Source organism: Lithobates pipiens, unplaced genomic scaffold, assembly GCF_037356315.1.
Source record: "Lithobates pipiens isolate NorthernLeopardFrog02 unplaced genomic scaffold, aLitPip1_a1.2 Scaffold_16, whole genome shotgun sequence".
Taxonomy (NCBI): domain Eukaryota; kingdom Metazoa; phylum Chordata; class Amphibia; order Anura; family Ranidae; genus Lithobates; species Lithobates pipiens.
Window position 1 is genome coordinate 569,756,859 of NW_027507748.1, and position 21,374 is coordinate 569,778,232.

Sequence of the window (21,374 nt, forward strand, 5' to 3'; positions counted from 1 at the left end):
TGCGTGATTCGCGCTGCGCAATAAGGACGTCCCCGCTGCCTCTGGGATCTGTGTGTTTCCCAGCAGGCAGCGGGGCACTTGCGGAAAGGGGCGGGCACTTGCCGAAAGGGGCGTAATCTATGCCCCTTTCCGCAGAGAGCTATCCCGGAAGTGGGTGCAGAATACCTGTACTGTACAGGTATCTGCACCCCCCCTCCCCCTTGAAAGGTGCCAATTGTGGCGCCGGAGGGGGGGAGGGTTCCGATGAGCGGAAGGTCCACTTTAGGGTGGACCTCCGCTTTAATAAGCACACTATGCCATAAAAAAACCATAAGTGCTCATGTGCTTAAGCTTGTGCTGAAGAGCGATCTGCAGTGAATCGCTTTTTAGAGGAATAAGCAATGAGGACATGATATATTGACTCCTCATTGTCTGTTGTAACTCCTAAAAGTCTGCACCACTGCACTACAACCATGTACAGTGCATGGCGGTTGTGGTGCTGCCCCATTCAATTGAATATGACAGGGAGATATCTGTCATGGGATATGTATACCACCATATGGCTGCCTTGCAGATTAGGGGGCAGCAGCTGAGGGGAGTGCAATCTTCCTGGCACCTGACCACATCTACCCACATCACCTCATCAGAAACAACAACAATAATGCTGATTTGCACACAGGGTCTGCACCCACAAAAGTTATTTTGTGCATTTTATGCAAATTTTTTCTTTATTCGATAAACAAAAAAAAATGTAATGTCTTATGTTTTAAAAACACTCCAGCCTATAATACAGTGATTCTCAACCAGGGTTCCTCGAGAGGTTGCTAGGGGTCCCTTCAGCATTGGTCAGTTTCTGCCTCTCAGATAAGTTCCCACTGATGCCATTGATCTTTTTAGCTATCTGTTAAGAGGTAATTCTTCCCAATGACCACAAGTGTAAGCCCCTGTACACACGGTCGGAGATTTCGACAACCAAATCTGTCGGATTTTCTCAGTCGGATTTTGTCCGTCGGATCTTGTCCGAAACTGTTGCATACACACGGTCGGACTAAGTTGTCGAAAAATCCGATCTTTCAGAACGTGATGACGTAGATGGGACTACATTCAGGCTAGTAGCCAATATCTTTGATGTAGGAATTTGATCTGAGCATGCGTGGCACTTGGTCCGATCAAAATTCGCTACACATGATCGGAGTATGTCCGACCGGCCCAGTTGGTCGGGAAATATTTCCAACATGTTGGAAAATTGGGTCCGACGGATATTCGGACGGAATCAGTCCGATGCATACCACACACAGTCGGATTATCAGACGACACGGTCCGATAGGACACATTCCGATGGATTCTCTGACCGTGTGTACAAGGGCTAAGGACCATTCTTCCCACTGACCATCACACTAATGTATCATGAGTTGTAGATTTCTAATTTTTAGCAGGGGTTCCCTGAGACTGGAGAACTATTTCAAGGCTTCCTCTGTGTTGAAAAGGTTGAGAAAGGCTGCTATAATACAAGGATGTGCCCTACCTACAGTAGATGGGGAGGGATGAAAGTGCTGTGACAGGTGACTGTAGCAATTGGCATTGTTAGGTAATGTTTCATAATGACAAACTGCCTTTATTTCCCTACAGTGCCTTGAGAAACTATTCATACCCCTTGAAATGTTTGACATTTTGCCAGAAAGTGGTACATAAATATAAAGTGGAAGGAAAATGATAAATGGTTTTCAACATTTCTTACAAATAAATATGTGAAAAGTGTGGCATGCATTTGTATTCAGCCCCCCTGAGTCAATACTTTGTAGAGCCACCTTTCGCTACAATTACATCCATCTTGCCATCAACTCTGACCAGCTTCCCTGTCTCAGCTGAAGAAAAACATCCCCACAACATGATGCTGCCACCACCATGTTTCATGGGGGGAGGGGGGATGGTGTGTTCGGGGTGATGTGCAGTGTTAGTTTTCCACCACACGCACACATAGTGTTTTCATTTTAGGCCAAAAAGTACAATTTTGGTCTCATCTGACCAGACCACTTTCTTCAACATGTTTGCTGTGTCCTCCACATGGTTTCTCGCAAACTGTAAACCGGACTTATGGCTTTCTTTCAACAATGGTTTTCTTCTTGCCACTCTTCCATAAAGGCCAGATTTGTGGAGTGCACGACTAATAGTTGTCCTGTGGACAGATTCTCCCACCTGAGCTGTGGGTCTCTGCACCTCCTCCAGAGTTACCATGGGCCTCTTGGCTGCTTCTCTGATGAATGCTCTCCTTTCCCGGCCTGTCTGTTTAGGTGGACCTCCATGTCTTGGTAGGTTTGCAGTTGTGCCATACACTCCATTTTTGGATGACGGATTGAACAGTGCTCCGTAAGAGGTTCAAAGCTTGTGATTTTTAAAAAATAATTTTTATAACCTGACCCTGCTTTAGCCCAGGTTCACACCGAGCTGTGGGAATGCAGCCGTGCGAGTTCAACTGTTTCTGCACAGATGTCAGTGTAAATCGCACCCCAAAATCTCAAACAGTAGTACAGAAACTACTTTTTAAAAGCGGTGCAGTGCCGCAGATGTGGTGTCGCACCAATAAAATACATTTACCTTTTTGGTTTTAACATTTCAAGGGGTATAAATACTTTTTCAAGGCACTGTATATCGATTTCTGATTTATAAATGAAAAATCGGATAGATATAATATTAACGAGACAGAATAACCTCAAAATTATATATTATTTAGAGGTTTGACGTAGTCCACTTTTAAAGCAGGCAGTAAAACCACTTTACCCTTCTTAGCCTGATATCCCCCCCCCCCCCATTCCGTTGGAAAAACATGCATAAAAAGTTGCATTTAACATGCACATTTAAAACATGATACAATATATATATATAATATATATATATTTTTTTTTATTTTTTATTAAGATACAGTATATTTTTGAGAGAAGAGAACCTACAGAATAAAAAGATGGCATTTGCAAATTTGTATGTCACACAATATTTGCTCTATTGTTTTCAAACCTACTTGTTCAATATAAAATACACTAGAATTAATTTTAGCTCATGCAAACACGTTAATTGCATTTTTTTTTTTTTTTTTTTTATGTAATAGATGAGCCCGGGGAGGATTTACTAAAACTGAAGAGTGCAAAATCTGGTGCAGCTCTACATAGAAACCAATCAGCTTCCAGGTTTCTGATTGGCTACCATGCACAGATTCTGAGTTCACCAGTTTTAGTAATGCTCTCCCCCTGTGTTGAGAAAGGTGACACTTTATAAACCTTTATCACTCATCAATTTAGAGTTAACATAAATAATGAGCCTAGAATGAGCTTTCCTCTCCTTCTGGTGTATGTAATGATAACCAACTATCCTGTGACAGGGGAAATTTACAGTGGTGTGAAAAAGTGTTTGCCCCCTTCCTCATTTCCTGTTCCTTTGCATGTTTGTCACACTTAAGTGTTTCGGAACATCAAACCAATTTAAACAATAGTCAAGGACAACACAAGTAAACACAAAATGCAATTTGTAAATGAAGGTGTTTATTATTAAAGGTGAAAAAAAATCCAAACCATCATGGCCCTGTGTGAAAAAGTGATTGCCCCCTAAACCTAATAACTGGTTGGGCCACCCTTAGCAGCAACAACTGCAACCAAGCGTTTGCGATAACGTGCAATGAGGCTTTTACAGCGTCCTGGAGGAATTTTGGCCCACTCATCTTTGCAGAATTGTCCTAATTCAGTTACATTAGAGGGTTTTCGAGCATGAACGGCCTTTTTAAGGTCATACCACAACATCTCAATAGGATTCAGGTCAGGACTTTGGCTAGGCCACTCCAAAGTCTTCATTTTGTTTTTCTTCAGCCATTCGGTGGTGGACTTGCTGGTGTGTTTAGGATCATTGTCCTGCTGCAGAACCCAAGTTCGTTTCAGCTTGAGTACACAAACAGATGGTCGGACATTCTCCTTCAGGATCTCTTGGTAGACAGCAGAATTCATAGTTCCTTTTATCACGGCAAGTCTTCCAGGTCCTGAAGCAGCAAAACAGCCCCAGACCATCACACTACCACCACCATATTTTACTGTTGGTATAATGTTCTTTTTATGAAATGCAGTGTTCCTTCTACGCCAGATATACTTGGACACACACCTTCCAAAGAGTTCCACTTTTGTCTCATCGGTCCACAGAATGTTGTCCCAAAAGTCTTGGGGATCATCAAGATGTGTTGTGGAGAAATTGAGACGAGCTTTGATGTTCTTTTTGCTCAGCAGTGGTTTTCTGCTTGGAACTCTGCCATGCAGGCCATTTTTGCCCAGTCTTTTCCTGATGGTGGAGGCATGAACGCTGACCTTAACTGAGGCAAGTGAGGCCTGCAGTTCCTTGGACGTTGTTGTGGGGTCTTTTGTGACCTCTTGGATGAGTCGTCGCTGCGCTCTTGGGGTAATTTTGGGCGGCCGGCCACTCCTGGGAAGATTCACCACTGTTCCATGTCTTCGCCATTTGTGGATAATGGCTCTCACTGTGGTTCGCTGGATTCCCAAAGCTTTGGAAATGGCTTTATAACCCTTTCCAGACTGATAGATCTCAATTACTTTCTTTCTCAATTGTTCCTGAATTTCTTTGGGTCTCGGCATGATGTGTAGCCTTTAAGGATCTTCTGGTGGACCTTACTGTGTCAAGCAGCTCTTATTTAAGTGATGCCTTGATTGTGAACAGGTGTGGCAATAATCAGGCCTGGGTGTGGCTAGAGAAATTGAACTCAGGTGTGGACAACCACAGTTATAGTATGTTTTAACAAGGGGGGCAATCACTTTTTCACACAGGGCCATGATGGTTTGGATTTTTTTTCACCTTTAATAATAAACACCTTCATTTACAAATTGCATTTTGTGTTTACTTGTGTTGTCCTTGACTATTGTTTAAATTGGTTTGATGTTCCGAAACACTTAAGTGTGACAAACATGCAAAGGAACAGGAAATGAGGAAGGGGGCAAACACTTTTTCACACCACTGTACACTGATAATCAGGGCCCCATCAGTGTCAATCAGTGTCGATCAGTGCAGCATATGAGTGCTTATCAGTGTCCATCAGTGCAGCATATGAGTGCTTATCAGTGTCCATCAGTGCAGCATATGAGTGCTTATCAGTGTCCATCAGTGCAGCATATGAGTGCTTATCAGTGTCCATCAGTGCAGCATATGAGTGTTTATCAGTGTTCATCAGTTCAGCCTCATCAGTGCCCATTAGTGCAGCTTATCAGTGCTCATCAGTGCCTCCTCATCAGTGCCCAACAGTGCAGCTTCATCAGTTCCAGTCAGTGCAGCCTTATCAGCGCACATCAGTATAGGAGCAAAATTACAAAAAATGTAAAAATTGTATGAGTGAAACAAAGATTTTTTTTCTCTTTTCTAAATTTACGATCTCTTTTCAATTGTTTAACAAAAAAATAAGTGGTGATTAAATACTACAAAAATAAAGCTCTATTTGTCTAAAAAAAACACTAAACATTTTGTTTGGGTACAGTGTAGCAATTCTGCGCAATCATCATTCAAACTGCGACAGCACTGAAAGCTGAAAATTGGTCTGGGGTGAAAGTGGCATATAATATATTTTCCTATCTATTTAATAATGCTAGCAGCATTAGGGTATAAAATAGTTCATGATGATTAAGAGAGTTTAGTTCCGTTTTAATTATGGGATGCCTGAAATATATGCATATTGCACATTTTCCCTTCTTTTTTTCACACACTCATTGAGCTCTGTGGAGACAAAACCATCCAAATCTGCCTGAAAAGATGCTCTAGTATCTTTACGTTTTACTTGTACTTTTTTGAGCAAAAGACATCTAGCGACAGATGCCTGAGCACCTAGGTGTGTAGAGCATTTGAATAGCTTTGAGCTACAGAACACTGTGAGTGGGACCTGAGCTGTTAGAAACAAACTAATCAAACTTTACATTTTTTATTGTGATCTTTGAAGATCTTGTAGCCTCCCTGGTGGTATGGATTATGTCAGATGTTTTAATCTCAAAGCATTTCATTGTTTGCATGGAAATTTGCCATTTTATATTGTAGGCCTTTAATTCTTAGTAATAACACACTTAAATTTTTCCAAACAAGAGTCTAGTAGATATCCCAGGTATGATAACGTTTGAAACACAAAATCATATATTATAATATAATAAATAACTATAAATAATTATAAAAAATAATAATATAATAATAATAAAATAAATTTCCCCATGACTCACTATCGCGTAATTCTGTAAGTGTTCTAATTTACTGTCGCTGTTTTCTAGCTAGAAAACAACCACTTTTGACGTAAAGGGACACTTTTTGGTTGCCATGGAAAATCTCAAGTTTCCAGGCAGAAAGAACAGTATATATAATATAAAACTGCATGCAGGGCACTGGACAAAGCACTAGGAACAAAAGGAATGTGAAATGATGGGGCCCACCAAGCCGAGCTGCAGCTCTGTGTGTCCTTTCAAACAAAAGGCATGTTTTGGTTACTTTATAAGGCTTGAGCATCACAAAGTAAATGTATTTGGGCCTTGATTATACTGTCATAAGTCGGCCTTTAGTTGTACTTTTACCGCTTGCCGACCAGCCACCATCATTATACTGCGGCAGGTTGGCACGGCTGCGTGAGCCAATATGCGTGGCTGGCAGCCATAATGTCCATTGGCCACCCACGATCGCTCCACAGAGAGCCTGAACGGGGATCTGTGTATGTAAACAAACAGATCCCCATTCTGACAGGGGAGTAGAGAGATCTGCTTTTCCTAGTGATCAGAAACTGCGATCTCTCTCCTCCTCCAGTCAGTACACTCCTCCCCCCACAGTTAAAAGCACCTCCCTAGGGAACACTGCTATAACGTTTGCGCAAACCAATCAATATACGCTTTTTTTTTTTTTGCAATTTTTTTTACCAAAAATATGTATAAGAATACATATTACATATTGGCCTAAACTAATGAAGAATTATTATTTATTTATCTTTGGATATTAATTATAGCAAAAAGTAAACAATATTTTTTTTTGTTTTTTTTTTAAATAGTCGCTTTTTTTTTGTTTATAGCGCAAAAAATAAAAAACGCAGAGGTGATTAAATACCACCAAAAGAAAGCTCTATTTGTGGGAAAGAAGGACATACATTCTCTTTGGGTATAGAGTTGCACGACCTTGCAATTGTCAGTTAAAGTGTCGCAGCAACTTATCGCAAAAAATGGCCTGGTCGTTAGTGGGCGAATCCTTCCAGTCCTTAAGTGGTAAAGCAGAACTATACTCACCTGTTCACCAGCGTTGTGATGCCCTGCCAGCCGCTGACATCTTTAGATCAGCAGGTTCAGGGTATCGATCCCAGGCTGGGATGCTGTGCATGCATGGGAGTTCAGTCACTTCAGCACTGAAGAAATTCTACACTGAGCTACGTGGACGCAGCTCAGTGTACAGCGCAGACAGGCAGGTAAGTAAACTTTAATGCAGATGTGGCATGGTATGTATCTTCTGCATCAAAAATCCTGCCTGTCCACATTTGTTTTTCATTAAAGTTCCAGTTTAAAGTGATTGTAAGGGTTCATTTTTATTTTATTTTTTAATAACATACATATCATACTTACCTCCACTGTGCAGCTCATTTTGCAGAGTAGCCCGAACCTGCTCTTCTGGGGTCCCCAAGTGGCTCTCGCGGCTCCTCCCCGCATCATATAACCCCCAAGGGGAAGCGCTTCGCCAAAAGGGTTACCAAGTCCAGCATTCGGTGTCCATAGCCACTGAATTTATGACTCAGTCTCACCCCCGGCACCCGCGTCATTGGATTGGATTGACAGCAGCGGGAGCCAATCCATCTATCCAATCAAGAGCTGAGAACCCTGGGCAGAGGAAGAGCGTGTCCCTGGCAGGTCAAGTTCCAGGCTTCAGGTAAGTAAAACGGGGGGCTGGGGGACTAGTCATTGCCAGGTGTTTTTTCACCTTGATGCATTAAGTTGAAAAAACACAAAGGTTTACAATCCCTTTAAATAGCCTCTGATGCAACAAATTGCTTTTAAAAGTCCCATAATTAGCTGACAGGAGCCCACCAATTAAAATGTCTTTTGGTCCTAGAATACATTTATTATTTTTTTTATGGAAGATCCCAGATTATTCTAGAGAATTTATCTCAATAAGCAACATTATGGAGATCACGGAGCTATCAAAGCAACCCCAGGATAAATCATAGCTCCCAACTGTCCCTGATCTCGAGAGACTGTCCCTGATTTGGAGCAATGTCCCTCTGCCCCTCATTCCTCCTCATTTGTCACTCGTTTTGGTCTGATCTATATAGTTGTATATAAAATGTGCTTTTTATCTTTCAAAAAGTGTTTCCCAGTGCTAAACCTTTCATCCAATTTCTAAATTGCTGCATTTGTACATTTTAAAAGCCAATATAAAGGAATAGTAGTGATTTAAAAAAAAAGCACTTGTGGAGTTAATTAACTTTTTTTGGTTAATTCTCCTTTAATGGGGTGTGGCATGGGGCTGTGTCCTATGCCTACATACTTTTGTTGGTAGGTGTCCCTCATTCCTTTCTTAAAATGTTGTGAGGTGTGATAAACAACTAGGCCATCCCCCAGAGATTCAGTCCCATGGTAAATTTGAAGGAGCTGTACACACCACAGCTAAGACAGGAGAAACTTCATGGGACCACTATAAATTGTACACTCCACAATACTAAGCATTAAGGAAGAGTGATGATGAAAAGTAAGCTAACTAAACCAAAATCATGTACCATTTGAAGTTTGGAAAAAAGCATGCGGTATGTGGACCAAGACTGGAAAAAAGGTTCTCTGGTTTGACTAGACTGCAAAATACTATGTATGGTGGAAACCCAACAACCTTGCTCATCCTATGAATCCTGGCGGTGTTAGTGTTATGTTGAGTGGATTCTGTTCAGCAGCAGAAACAAGAACAACAATTTATTTCAGTCTGAAAGTGGTCTGGGCTCACCTTCCAATTAGACGAAGCACACAGAAAGCTCTACATTGGGGTTGTGGAAAACCAAGAACCAGCAAGTAAAAAAACAAAACGTGTACCTTGGTGCAGATAAAATCCATTAAGGTAAGATATTGTGCCAATGGGTAATTAAGCATTTATGAGATGACTGTAATTCTGTTTATGATGGGAACATGCGTGTCCAACAACTAACCAAAGAAAAGCACAGTTCTTTTGTCCAATAGTACATCTATATCAGTGTGTGCCATATTGCTTTAATGACTGGCTTATATAAAAACATCCTTACCTGGTTTCATCTGAAGAATCTCTTACCACAATCTGCAGACTGTCTCCAGCCATAATCAGGATGATTGCCCCTGTGAGGTACATTATTTGTGTCCTTTTCATTTGGTGTGCTGGAGAGCAGATAATACACAGGATGGAAATGTTACCATAACTTCTACCATGCATGAAATAGTTGTTTTGTCATATGTTTAGTTCTGTGTTGAGGCCTATGGTGCCTTTAAAAAGTATTCATACCCCTTGACATTTTCCACATCTTGTCATGTTACAACCAAAAACATGTATTTTATTGGGATTTTATGTGATAGACCAACACTAATGCCGCGTACACATGATCAGACTATCCGGCGGACTTGGCCCTGGCCGTTGGTTGTCATGGTCTGCGGGTAGGGGGCTTATCGGAATCCGGGAGCCCCCTTTAATAAGGGGCCCCCAGATACTGGCCCCTCACCCTAATTCTATGAGTATGGGCTACAATGTACCCCTACCCATTCACCTGGTGAAAAATTGTAAATAAAACATAACACAAGGTTTTAAAATAATTTATTGCACAGCTCCGGAGTCTTCTTCCATCTTGGGGGGTCTTCTCGCCGGACTCCTCCACTATCTTCTGCTAGCTCTTTTACTAGCGGAGGAGCCCAGCATTCTTCTTCGTCGCCGCCCGGGGGTCTACTTCCGACTTCAGGGGTCTTGTCTTCCTCTTCAGTACTTCTTGCCGAGCCTCCACTCCTTCTTCCAGCTCTTTTACTAGCGGTGGCCTGGTATTCTGTCGCCGCCGCCGCCGCCGCCGCCGCCGCCTTCTCTTCTCTTCTTCTCTTCTTCTTCTTCTCTTCTTCTTCCTTGAGATGTTGACTTGACGCTGTCTCTGGCCGTAATGACAGGGAGGCGTTGTGTGGCGACTTATATAGGGACAATGGGCAGGGTCACCAGGTGATGTCCCTGCCCCTTATGACGTCACCGTCCCAGCATCCTCCTGGCCCCTCTTACCCAAAGCACCCCCCCCATGTTGAGGGCACGCGGCCTGGTACAGCTCAGGAGGGGGGGCGCTCGCTCGTCCCCACCCCCTTTCCTGACCGGCCTCGCTGTGTGCTCGGATAACGGTCTGATATGGACTTTGGGGGGGACCCCCAAAGCCGTTTTTTCAGAGTAGGGGTTCCCCTTTAAGTCCATACCAGCTGACGGGGCTAGCGAGGTGTCAATCTCGCCACCGAGGGCGGCGACATTGACTTCCTTCGCTAGTCCCGTCTACCTGGAGCCGCGTTCAAAATGAATGGACTTTCCTCCGTGTGTGGGCAAGTCCGTTCATTTCAAAAGTCCCGTGGACTCCCGCCATAGTCCGGCGGTTTGTCTGCCGCACCTAGTCCGCTGGAAAAGTCTGGTCATGTGTGGGCAGGTCCGCTCATTCGGAAAGTCCGCTTCAAAGTCCGGCGGTTTGTCCACCGGGCTAAGTCCGCCGGATAGTCCGATCATGTGTACGCGGTATTAGTGGCACATAATTGTGAAGTGGAAGGAAAATGATACATGGTTTTCAAATGTTTTTACAAATAAATATCTGAAAAGTGTTGGGTGCATTTGTATTCAGCCACCTTTACTCTGATACCCCTAACTACAATCTAGTAGAACCAACTGCCTTCGGAAGTCACCTACTGAACCCCTCAGAGGTTTTTTAGAAAACTGTAGTGAACAAATAGCATCATGAGGGCCAAGGAACACACCAGACAGGTCAGGGATAAAGTTGTGGAGAAGTTTAAAGCAGGGTTAGGTTATAAAAAAATATCTCAAGCTTTAAAAGATCTCACAGAGCACTATTCAATCCATCATCCGAAAATGGAAAGAGTATGGCACAACTGCAAACCTACCAAGACATGGCCATCCATCTAAACTGACAGGCCAGGCAAGGAGAGCATTAATCAGAGAAGCAGCCAAGATGCCCATGGTAACTCTGGAGGAGCTGCAGAGATCCACAGCTCAGGTGGGAGAATCTGTCCACAGGACAACTATTAGTCGTGCACTCCACAAATCTGGCCTTTATGTAAGAGTGGCAAGAAGAAAGACATTGTTGAAAGAAAGTCATAATAAGTACCTTTGCAATTTGCGAGAAGCCATGTGGGGGTCATAGCAAACGTGTGAAAGGGCTCTGGTCAGATGAGACTAAAATTGCACTTTTTGGCCTAAAAGCAAAAACGCTATGTGTGGTGGAAAACTAACACTGCACATCACCCTGAACACACCATCCTGGTGGTGGCAGCATCATGTTGTGGGGATGCTTTTCTCTTCAGCAGGGACAGGGAAGCTGGTTAGAGTTGATGGGAAGATGGATGGAGCCAAATACAGGGCAATTTTAGAAGAAAACCTGTTATACCGCATACACACGACCGGACTTTTTGACAGCAAAGGTCCGACGGAAGGAGTCCGTCGGACAATTCGATCTTGTGTGGGCTCCATCGGACCTTTGCTTGCCAAAAATCCGGTGGACTTTAGAAATAGAACATGTTTTCAATTTTTCCACCGGAACTCCGCCGGCCGAGAAATCCTTTCGCGTGTATGCTAGTCCGACGGACAAAAACCGACGCTAGGGCAGCTATTGGCTACTGGCTATGAACTTCCTTTTTCTAGTCCAGTTGTACGTCATCACGTTCGAATCCGTTGGACTTTGGTGTGATTGTGTGTGGCCAAGTCCGTTCATTCGGAAAGTCAGTCGGAACTCTGCCGAAAGTCAGTCGGAAAGACCGTCGGACCTAGTCACTCAAAGTCCGGTCGTGTGTACACGGCATTAGAGTCTACAAAAGACTTGAGACTGGGGTGGAAGTTCACCTTGCAGAAGGACAATGACTCTAAACATACAGCCAGAGCTACAATGGAATGGTTTAGATCAAAGCATATTCATGTGTTAGAATGGCCCACTCAAAGTCCAGACCTAAATCCATTGCTGTTCACAGATGCTCTCCATCCAATCTGACAGAGCTTGAGCTATATTGCAAAGAAGAATGGCCAAAAATGTTACTCTCTAGATGTGCAAAGCTGGTAGGAACATCCCCAAAAAGACTTGCAGTTGTAAATGCAGCAAAAGTTTATAGGGTATAGGCTTCAATCCACTTAAATATTTGTTATTTTAATATATACCTTTGATTTTTATTTTTTTTTAATCCCCTTGATTTATACCTCACTAGCACCTGTAAGGCCCTTTGCTTGGATCATCCCTTTTACAGAGGCCATTTCTTGTTTTGTAACGAGGTTTAGAATATTATATCAGTGATCTTCTGCTGGAATAATGCTGACTTTACAATGAAAAGCCACCTATCCGTCTCTTATAGGCACAGACCTTCTGCGATAAAATAAGCCCAGACCTGTGAACACCTGGTGTTCCAGGCAGTAAGTCTGCTGTTTTTCAACAGAACAAGCTGTCCTGCAGATGTAGCAGTTAGAGGGTTATAGGTTTGAGACAAAGCACTTACCACTGACAAGGCTGCACACAATGATCAGCTTTTACAGTTGCCTGATAAACAGTTTGTTCACCTGACAAACAGACAGTTGTCCGCCCTGCATTAGTGGGTAGCTCTCTGGGGACCCTGATGCAAGGGGGAGGCTCTCTGGGGACCCTGATGTAAGTGGAGGGCTCTCTGGGAACCCTGATGTAAGAGGGAGGCTCTCTGGTGAAATTTTTATTAATGTATGTTGTCAATGTGTTCCGGTGTCAGTTTTGCTGCAATATGCTCATGCGTGCGTATTCGTACATACTGACTTTGGTGGAAGACCATTGGCTGCAGAAACCTTCCTGTGGACATGGCAGATCTGTTTGCTCTTTTTGGGATGTTGGTTTATGCCTCCCCAAGAGACTGGCCACCTCATGGCGATTTCATTAACGCTCCTAGCAAACCAATCTGCATACATGGGAACCTTAGAATAACCAGAGCCATGATAGAATATGGCTTGCATCAATGGTAGAGGTGGGAATGTGCACACGATCGTGTTCAGAGCCCTGTAAGTAGTGTTCAAATTGTGAGACACTTTGGGGGTTATTTACTAAAGGAAAATCCACTTTGCACTGCAAGTGCATTTGGAAGTGCAGTCGCTGTAGATCCAAGGGGGACATGCAAGGAAAATAAAAAACAGCATTTTAGTTTGCACATGATTGGATGATAAAATCAGCAGAGCTTCCCCTCATTTCAGATCTACCCCTTAGATTTATAGTGACTGCACTTTCAATTGCACTTGCAGTGTAAAGTGTATTTTCCTTTCGTAAATAACCTCCTTTGTGTCTCAACAAGAATATATAATATATATACATATACATATATATATATATATATATATATATATATATATATATATATATATATATACACACACACACACACACGCGCATATTATATACATGTGTATGCCCGCCCAAGTGTATGACTTTCTTTATTTCGCTGCTATGGGCCCTAGCCCCAGATCTTTTGTAGACCTAGCAACGCCCCTGGTTATCACTACTATCTTATTCATGAGTCCTGATGAAGCTTGAAAGGGAAACACGTTGATCCATGAAGAATATACATACACTCTCAATAGTTGTAAATTTAGCCTTGTAGTGATTGTATTCATTATGATAACAGATAACTAATTGTCTGCACGCATAACAAATATTATGTTGGTATGTTTTTACTAAGTTACTTTTGCAACCTTTTTAATACTATTTTTTGTTGGCACTCCTTATCATGCCAGTAAAGTTTGACGTTTGATTGTTGTTGTGGCTCTCTATACTATTCGGATGTGGCAGTGAGTGCTCCTATACTATAATGATCAGCTTTTATTTTATTATGTAAAGCATTTATCCCAAAAGGAAAAAAAGTTACTGTTACTGCATTACTGCATATAAAGTATTAGCTGGAGTTTGGCTTCAATTTGTTAGTGTATCCAAATCTACAGGTTCATCTAACATTCTATCATCCCCCCAGACTGACAATGCTGCTGTCCAGAGATGTCTCTGTTGCTCCTTCATCCAGAGTGGGGGCACTCTAATACAGGAGGTATGTTACTGGCCAGATCACCAGGTGAACACAGAGGGAAACATGCCTAAAAGTACCAAACTAATGCAGCCACCACATCTAATGATAGGTAAGCTGCATAATAATCTCTTTTTTGGTTTTGGGTTTAATATGTCTTTAATAATGTTTCAGGGCTTTGGATTTACTTTAGTCCTGCAAGCTTCATGGCATGATGTTGGATATGTTTTTTTTTCTCTGCAAGTGGCCTTGGCATTTCTGCATCTAATTATTTCATATTCTTTCTAGTCTAGTATAGCTTTTATTTAACCTTATTTATACACATTGCATCTTTGATACAAAGTCTGTAATATGAAAGGTCAGACTGTGTGAGCGCCATTGGACTGTCATTGCTCTTTTCCTTCTCCTTCTATTGTCCTTGTAGTGATCTGAATTTACTGGTAAAATAAGGCATGCACCCATGTTACAGTTAAAATTAATGTGCAAAATTACTTATTATGGCATTAGCAATGTATTTTATGCCGTAGGTTTACTTTATTTAATTATAAAAATATATTTTAGGTATATTTGTTTCTGGGTTTTTTTCCAGAATATAATACTTTTTTAAGAATATTTTAGTTTTACTGTTTTTGTTTTGTTTTAGGTCAAACTAACTGTACCTGCTTAAGATAGCAATTAGAAGTACAATAATGAAGAATGCAATAAAAATCACTCAAACCTAAATTTAATGCAAGCAGATCAAGGTAACATATTTACATTGTTTGTCTTTGCCTTAGTAGATACAGATGAATACAGATTTTTTTTAACTGCTATCTTTTCTGCATTAAAAAAATATTCTGTATATAGGATGGTTATATTGTAGAAGGTGACCTGTACGGTATGTATCCTTGCAGCAACAGTCAAATGTTTAAAGTAAGTTTGATGTAAAAAATTGAGTTGATGTATAAAGTTTGACTAGGCATGCATGGAAAGTAGCATTTTGTGAATTGTGACAAACGCATACATATACATTTTTCTACCACTGCAATACTTTTACATTTTATCCTGCATTGTATATGCACCATAAACTAGAACCATAATACTTTTTTTTCTAAAATGATAAAATTGCAGGCTTAAAATTAAATGACATATATTAGCTGGTACCATTAGTTAAAAGATTTGATTGTGGCAAACGCTTACCTTCTTTAGGGAAATTGTTACTGCTCAGGTGTCCTTTCTGCTTGTGGTTGTCTGTTTCCCTATTCCCCGCATGGTGTCCTTTTATAGTGTTATCTAGCTTTTTCCTGACAGGTAGGTCAACAGTTCTTCTCAATTTAGACTTACAAGTCATTATAATTTAGAGTCTTGCACATTTCCAGCATGTATTTAATAAGAAGATGCTACAATGGTCCTTTACATCATCTGCAAGAGGCTGATAGACTAATCATATTAGTTATGAACTCAGTGTAGATGTTTGGCAAGAGAAAAGGTCAGTGCAAGTTGTCAGATAAAATTGTATGTTTGATACTAAATTCAGTGCCCAAAGGTAGAATGACAAGTCTACATGTTTCACACCAACAGGGATATAATACCACACGCCAAGTGCATTTATGAGTTATTAGTACCTCTAAAACTCCAGTTGACAAATTTAGGAATAAATAGATCAAATGTGTAATGTACCTTTAATTCTATACATTTGCTGCCAAAAGCCAAATGATGTCTTCTACACTCCATGCACTCATGTAATCTAATAAACATCACAAACTGGTGAAAGAATGCTTCCCTATAAACTATAGAAGGCAAAAGTTTGCAACCTAAAACAAGTGTTAGGGGTCTCTCTAAATATGCCGCTTTCCAATAGTGGATACTGTAGCTGGAATCACAGGGCATGATAGGGTAGGAAGTGCTTAGCAAAAGTTCTACCAGCTGTTCGCGATCTGCTTGTCCATTTGCAGCTCTTGGCACTGAAGATATGAAATCAAGCAAACGTGGAGAAGATGCCTTTCTTGTTGCTCCAAGTCTTGATCTGCAGTTACAATTGTAGCTATAACCTCCAGAAGGGATGCTGGAAATAGGCTCAGTCCTCTTTGCCTTTTCAGAGGCTGCCTTCCCTATTTCCAGTCCCAGAAGCACACTGACAAATTCAGGCTTCAGTCTAGAAGTCGTTTTAGGATTTAATGCAGGTCTTAAACAAAATGCAGGGAGGATGGTTTGTATTGTGCAGGATACCCAAAGCACTCACAAATTTTGGAGGACAGCTTCCTGAATATTTTGTTCCAGCAGTATTAAGCCCTGTAGTAGCAGCCTCGAAAAAAAAGCTGATATAAAAAGTGACATACAGGCAATCTGTAACCCTATGCAAGGAGTCACAGTCCTTGAACAGCAAATTCTGGCATCTCGACTTCAAGCAGTACTTCCATACCTGGAGGCAAAAGCTCAGGGGCAGCTTCTGCCCAGCTGCCTTGCAGCACTCATTAGCAGTTATTTCCTGCTCCAGCCCAACTTACACAGGCAAACTTTCTACAGGCCATCAGCCTATGGCACCTATGAGGCCTAGTAGCAGTAGCTTCTCTGGAACTCACACACATTCCCCCTCCCAGGGGGGAAGCCCCAGGAAAGAGCCCCAGGAGAGAGAGATGGATTAACTCCTCTCAAATATATATATCTTCTTCACAGCCACAACAGGGATTTTTTAGGGCCTGATGACTATTCATGACTCCAGTGATTGATTCTCCCACTCTATTTCTGGAATATTCTTTTAATTCAATCTTATTTTATTCAGAAAAAAAAGGGTGAGAAAGAGAAGGTAAACAACACAAGCAGTAACAAGATACACCAACAGTATGCTTCGTATATGCCTGAACAAAAACATGTCTATGTTACATATAAATGGATTGACAGCACGTAAATAAGGCCTTCCAGGAAACCGTCAATGAGACCAATCCATATTTGCGGGGGAAGGGGAAAAGGAAAATAGAGAAGAAAAAAAAATAAATAAAAAAAAAAAAAATATATATATATATATATATATATACACATACATATATATACATACATATACATACATATATATACACATAAACAAATACATACAGAAAGAGTAAAATAAATACATCGTATAATCTAAAGAACCTTTCGTCTTCAGTACCGCCAGGGGGGTTCAAAACTGGCCCCCGAGCAGAACTCCGGACGAAGTTATATAAAAATCTGCAGGGAAGATATTACGTAGGGTTCTTACACCAGTTCAGGAACATTAGATAAGTCGGAGCCATGGTACATTAGCTAGATGTATTCCTAGGGGTGTATGGAAATATATAAAAAAGAAAGAGAATCAGGGACATAGAAGAGGGGGCACAGAGATAGGGGACGAGAATCGCTCCATCATGGACCCAGTGCGACGTCGTCCAGGCCACGTTCAGCCCAGGAGATAAACTCAGAGGAATATCGGAACATGGACCAAGATGTCCAGGTGAGAGTAAACTGTTCATTTTTACCACATTCCTCTGCCAACAGACGTTCCAGGTCCCTTATGCGGTCCACCTCCATAGCCCAGTCCCCAAGGGAAGGCATGATCATCGATCTCCAGTGACGGGGGATCTGGAATATTCTTTTAAATTTAGCTAGAGCCAGCCCAGAGCAGGGGTGCTAAACAATGAAAACTGCAGTCAAGTTGAATGTAAACAATACAATAAATAAAGGTATCTCTTTGCAGCCTTGGAGATGAAATTTTCCTTGCAAATTACCATCACATCTGTAATTATGATCCACTGATTGAGTTGTATTGCTTGGTGTTAAGCCCTGGTCAAGTCTTCACTCTATAAGTACATATTTATTTATTTTTTTAAATATTAAAATGTGTTTTACCTCCACTATCCAATGTGCTCTGTTCACTTTAATTTATACCACTAGTTACTGCATTCTACCGTTGGGTATTCACAAAGTTTGCAAGGATGATCAGCTTACTCTGGCATCAGTGAAGCATGGTTCATTTGAACATTATTAAGTGCCAATGCAGTAGATGAACTTTTGAAACTACCTAGCCACAGTGCATCTTAAAGTAAAACTATAATGGTTTTTGTGAACTTTTAAAAACATTTTTTTTACAAATCTATTTTTAATTTATATAATTTTTAATTTTTTTTTGTTTGGGTTAAATCCATACAAAAAGCAGTTTAAAACAATGTGCTTCCATACTTTATTAGATTCAGGGCCTACCTTAGTCTAATGTATATGTCTAATACTTACCTGTATTGAATAAGAGAGCCCAGCATTAGCACCACACTTGTTAATGGCTCTTGCAGACAGAAGAGCTCGACTGCACTATCACTGCTTGAAGAGTAATAGGGTAATTTTGGTGAAATTGATTTTGCAGCAAAACTACCAATTTTACAAATTGGTTATTGGAAACTCTCAATTCCACTGTTTGAGCTGCATAGGTGAAATTTGTTATAAAAATAAAAAAAGGAGAACAAATTTGGGTGTTGGGGGTGTATAAAGTGTAGTTTAGTTTATTTGACTCTTTTTGCATATGTATTTTTCCCATATTTGTATATTTGATTAGTGCCTATTTAATTTTTTCTCTTTCTTTTTTTGCTGTCTATTTTTTTCTTTCTTACTGTAAAAAAAAAACCTCACAAAATTGTGAGGCTATGGAGGGGTGGTTTTGACACAAGAACAGGTCCATGATAGTTGAAAGGAGCTTCCCAAAAGCTGGCCATACCCTATCTAAAATTAATTCAGTCGGTGACCCTATTTGCCCCAAAAAAAAAAATCACAGGAGCTGGGCAAGAAATTGTCAGCAGAAAAGTGGCTGCATCCAATCAGATGCAACGTCTGTTTGGGTATTAGGGGCTGGCTGTCAAAAAAAAAAAAAAAAGCAATGGAAAGTGCTCTATGACTGGAGGACAGACATTCATGTAGATACCACCTGATTAAAAAATTGTAATGATTAAACTTCAGCTATTAGTGCATTGATACTAAGTACAGGGTAAAAGACCACTTACAGGTAAAAATGTTCTTAATGCCACATACACACAATCGGACACTGATTGGACATTCCCACAACAAAATCCATGGATTTTTTCCGACGGATGTTGGCTCCAACTTGTCTTGCATACACACGGTCACACAAAGTTGGTCGTAAATTGAGAACGCCAAGAACGTGGTGACGTACAACATGTACGACGAACCGGGAAAAATGAAGTTCAATAGTCAGTGTGGCTCTTCTGCTTGATTTCGAGTATACGTGGAACTTTGTATATCGGAATTGTGTACACATGATCAGAATTTCCGACAACTGATTTTGTTGTTGGAAAATTTGAGAACCAGATGTCAAATTTTGTGCGACGGCAATTCTGATGGAGAATGTCCGATGGAGCCTACACACGGTCGGAAATTTTCAGCAAAAAGCTCCTATCGAACATTTTCCATCGGAAAAACCCGACCGTGTGTACGGGGCATTAGGCAATCTCTTTCCTATGAGACTCGTCTATGCATTTTGAAAAATCCTGCATGCTGCATCTTTGGTGTGATTTTCAAAACCGCTCCAAAATCCCAGGGCTCCATGGAAGTATAAAAAGGATTTGTCAAAAACGCATCAAAAAAACATAAAAAATGCACCCGTGTTTTGGGTTTTGGTGTGTTTTGTGAGTCACATGTCTAAATTTTACAGGCGCACACTTGGTTATAGGCGTTCACTGGAAACGCACCCGAAAACACTGCCAAAACACATAAGCATTTTTCACGTCTTTTTTTCAATTGAGTAGTCTGAAAGTAGTCTGAAAGCAGCCTAAGCTATTTCCAAGAGAACTTTGGTGCCTTTTTTTCACTGGACTATAAGCTGTTTGTGGAGTAGATGGAGTTTGTGAGCACTCTGCCTTAGAGCTCTGGGTCAGATTTCAACTATATTTATGTTTCCATAATACATTCTCCTAGATTGTTGCATTCATGCAGTCCTATTTAAAAATATATATTTTTTGTTTTTGTATACAGTTGGTATGCTTTTAAATGGAGATTTGTAATGAAACTGGCCCACTAAGAAAAAAAAATGGACTCTCCCTATCTACTTGTAAAGAAATTGTATTACAGCATTTAGGCTGCATTCACACTTATGCAGAGCGTAAAATACATGTTGCACTTGTGCTGCCATTCATTGTTAAAGCAGAGGTCCATCCAAAAGGGGAAGCTCCACTTGTTTGCACCATCCCCCCTCCACTGCCACATTTGGCACTTTTTGGGGGGAGCAGGTACTTGGTTTTGAGAGGTACCCGCTCCCACCTCCGGCTCAGATCGCCGCGGTGATCTACGAGCATATTTGGCCCCTTTTCCTTCCCCCCGCAACCTTCTAAGGCACACACAGGTCCTAAAAGACTGTGGGGCCGTTCACAAAGCGCAGCTGAATGCTGCAAGGCTTTACTGCCAGTTTCCCTTCTTTACAATGCCGGCGCCTGCACCTGAAGCCGATTGAAGAATTGCTCAGATACCAGCATTACTGGATCCCTGGACAGGTAAGTTTTCTTCTATTAAAAGTCAGCAGCTACAGTATTTCTTTTTTTTGGGAGACTGGAGCTCCTCTTTAATTATTTTTTCCAGTGAAGAAATGCTCAAAAAGTTGCTACTTTGCATCACTTGTAAGCTCACTGTGCATGCAGGCAGAGACTCGGGATACCGCAGGGGGATGTCATGAGGGAAAGACTGAGGCAGTTTAAGTTACCCATTGGCTGAAGAGGCAGCAGGAGGCGCTGCAGCGTGTAGCTTACAGGCTGCACTGCCTCCCCAGCCAATTGGTAAAGTGTCCATCATTGCAATTTTAAGTTCATCCCGATTCATCCCGATTCACGCGGGCTTTCTTTCAGTACAGATGCCGTTGGATGGAGCAGCTACTCTGATGTGGGGAGAAGCTGACCTGAACTGCAAGCAGCTGAGGGAGAAAAGAACAAGAAAGTGGCAATCTTCTTTCTCACACAGCTTCATGCACTGTACTGTGTGTAGCTGGTGACTACAGCCAGCTCTGCTTCCAGCGGTGACCCCGTCCTCTGTCCTTCTATTGGTAACCCCTGTCCTCTCTCATTCCAGTGGGGACCCTGTCTTCTATCCTTCCAGCGGTGACCGGTGACCCCTGTCCTTTCTCCTTCCAGCAGTGACCCCTGTGTTCTGCCCTGT

At 41.5% G+C, this 21,374-nt stretch overlaps 1 protein-coding gene across 1 annotated transcript in view; it reads right to left on the bottom strand.

Moving 5' to 3' along the window:
• The window catches only part of LOC143983703 (pro-glucagon-like), a 36,459-nt gene extending 20,706 nt beyond the window's left edge, over positions 1-15,753 (bottom strand). Inside the window, exons 1-2 of the mRNA XM_077483709.1 lie at positions 15,414-15,753; positions 9,251-9,359 (exon numbers count right to left, since the gene is read on the bottom strand). Coding sequence (XP_077339835.1) covers positions 9,251-9,359; positions 15,414-15,564 — 260 coding nt within the window. The 5' untranslated portion in view covers positions 15,565-15,753. The remainder of the gene's footprint in view (positions 1-9,250; positions 9,360-15,413) is intronic.
• Between the last annotated feature and the right edge of the window lie 5,621 nt (positions 15,754-21,374).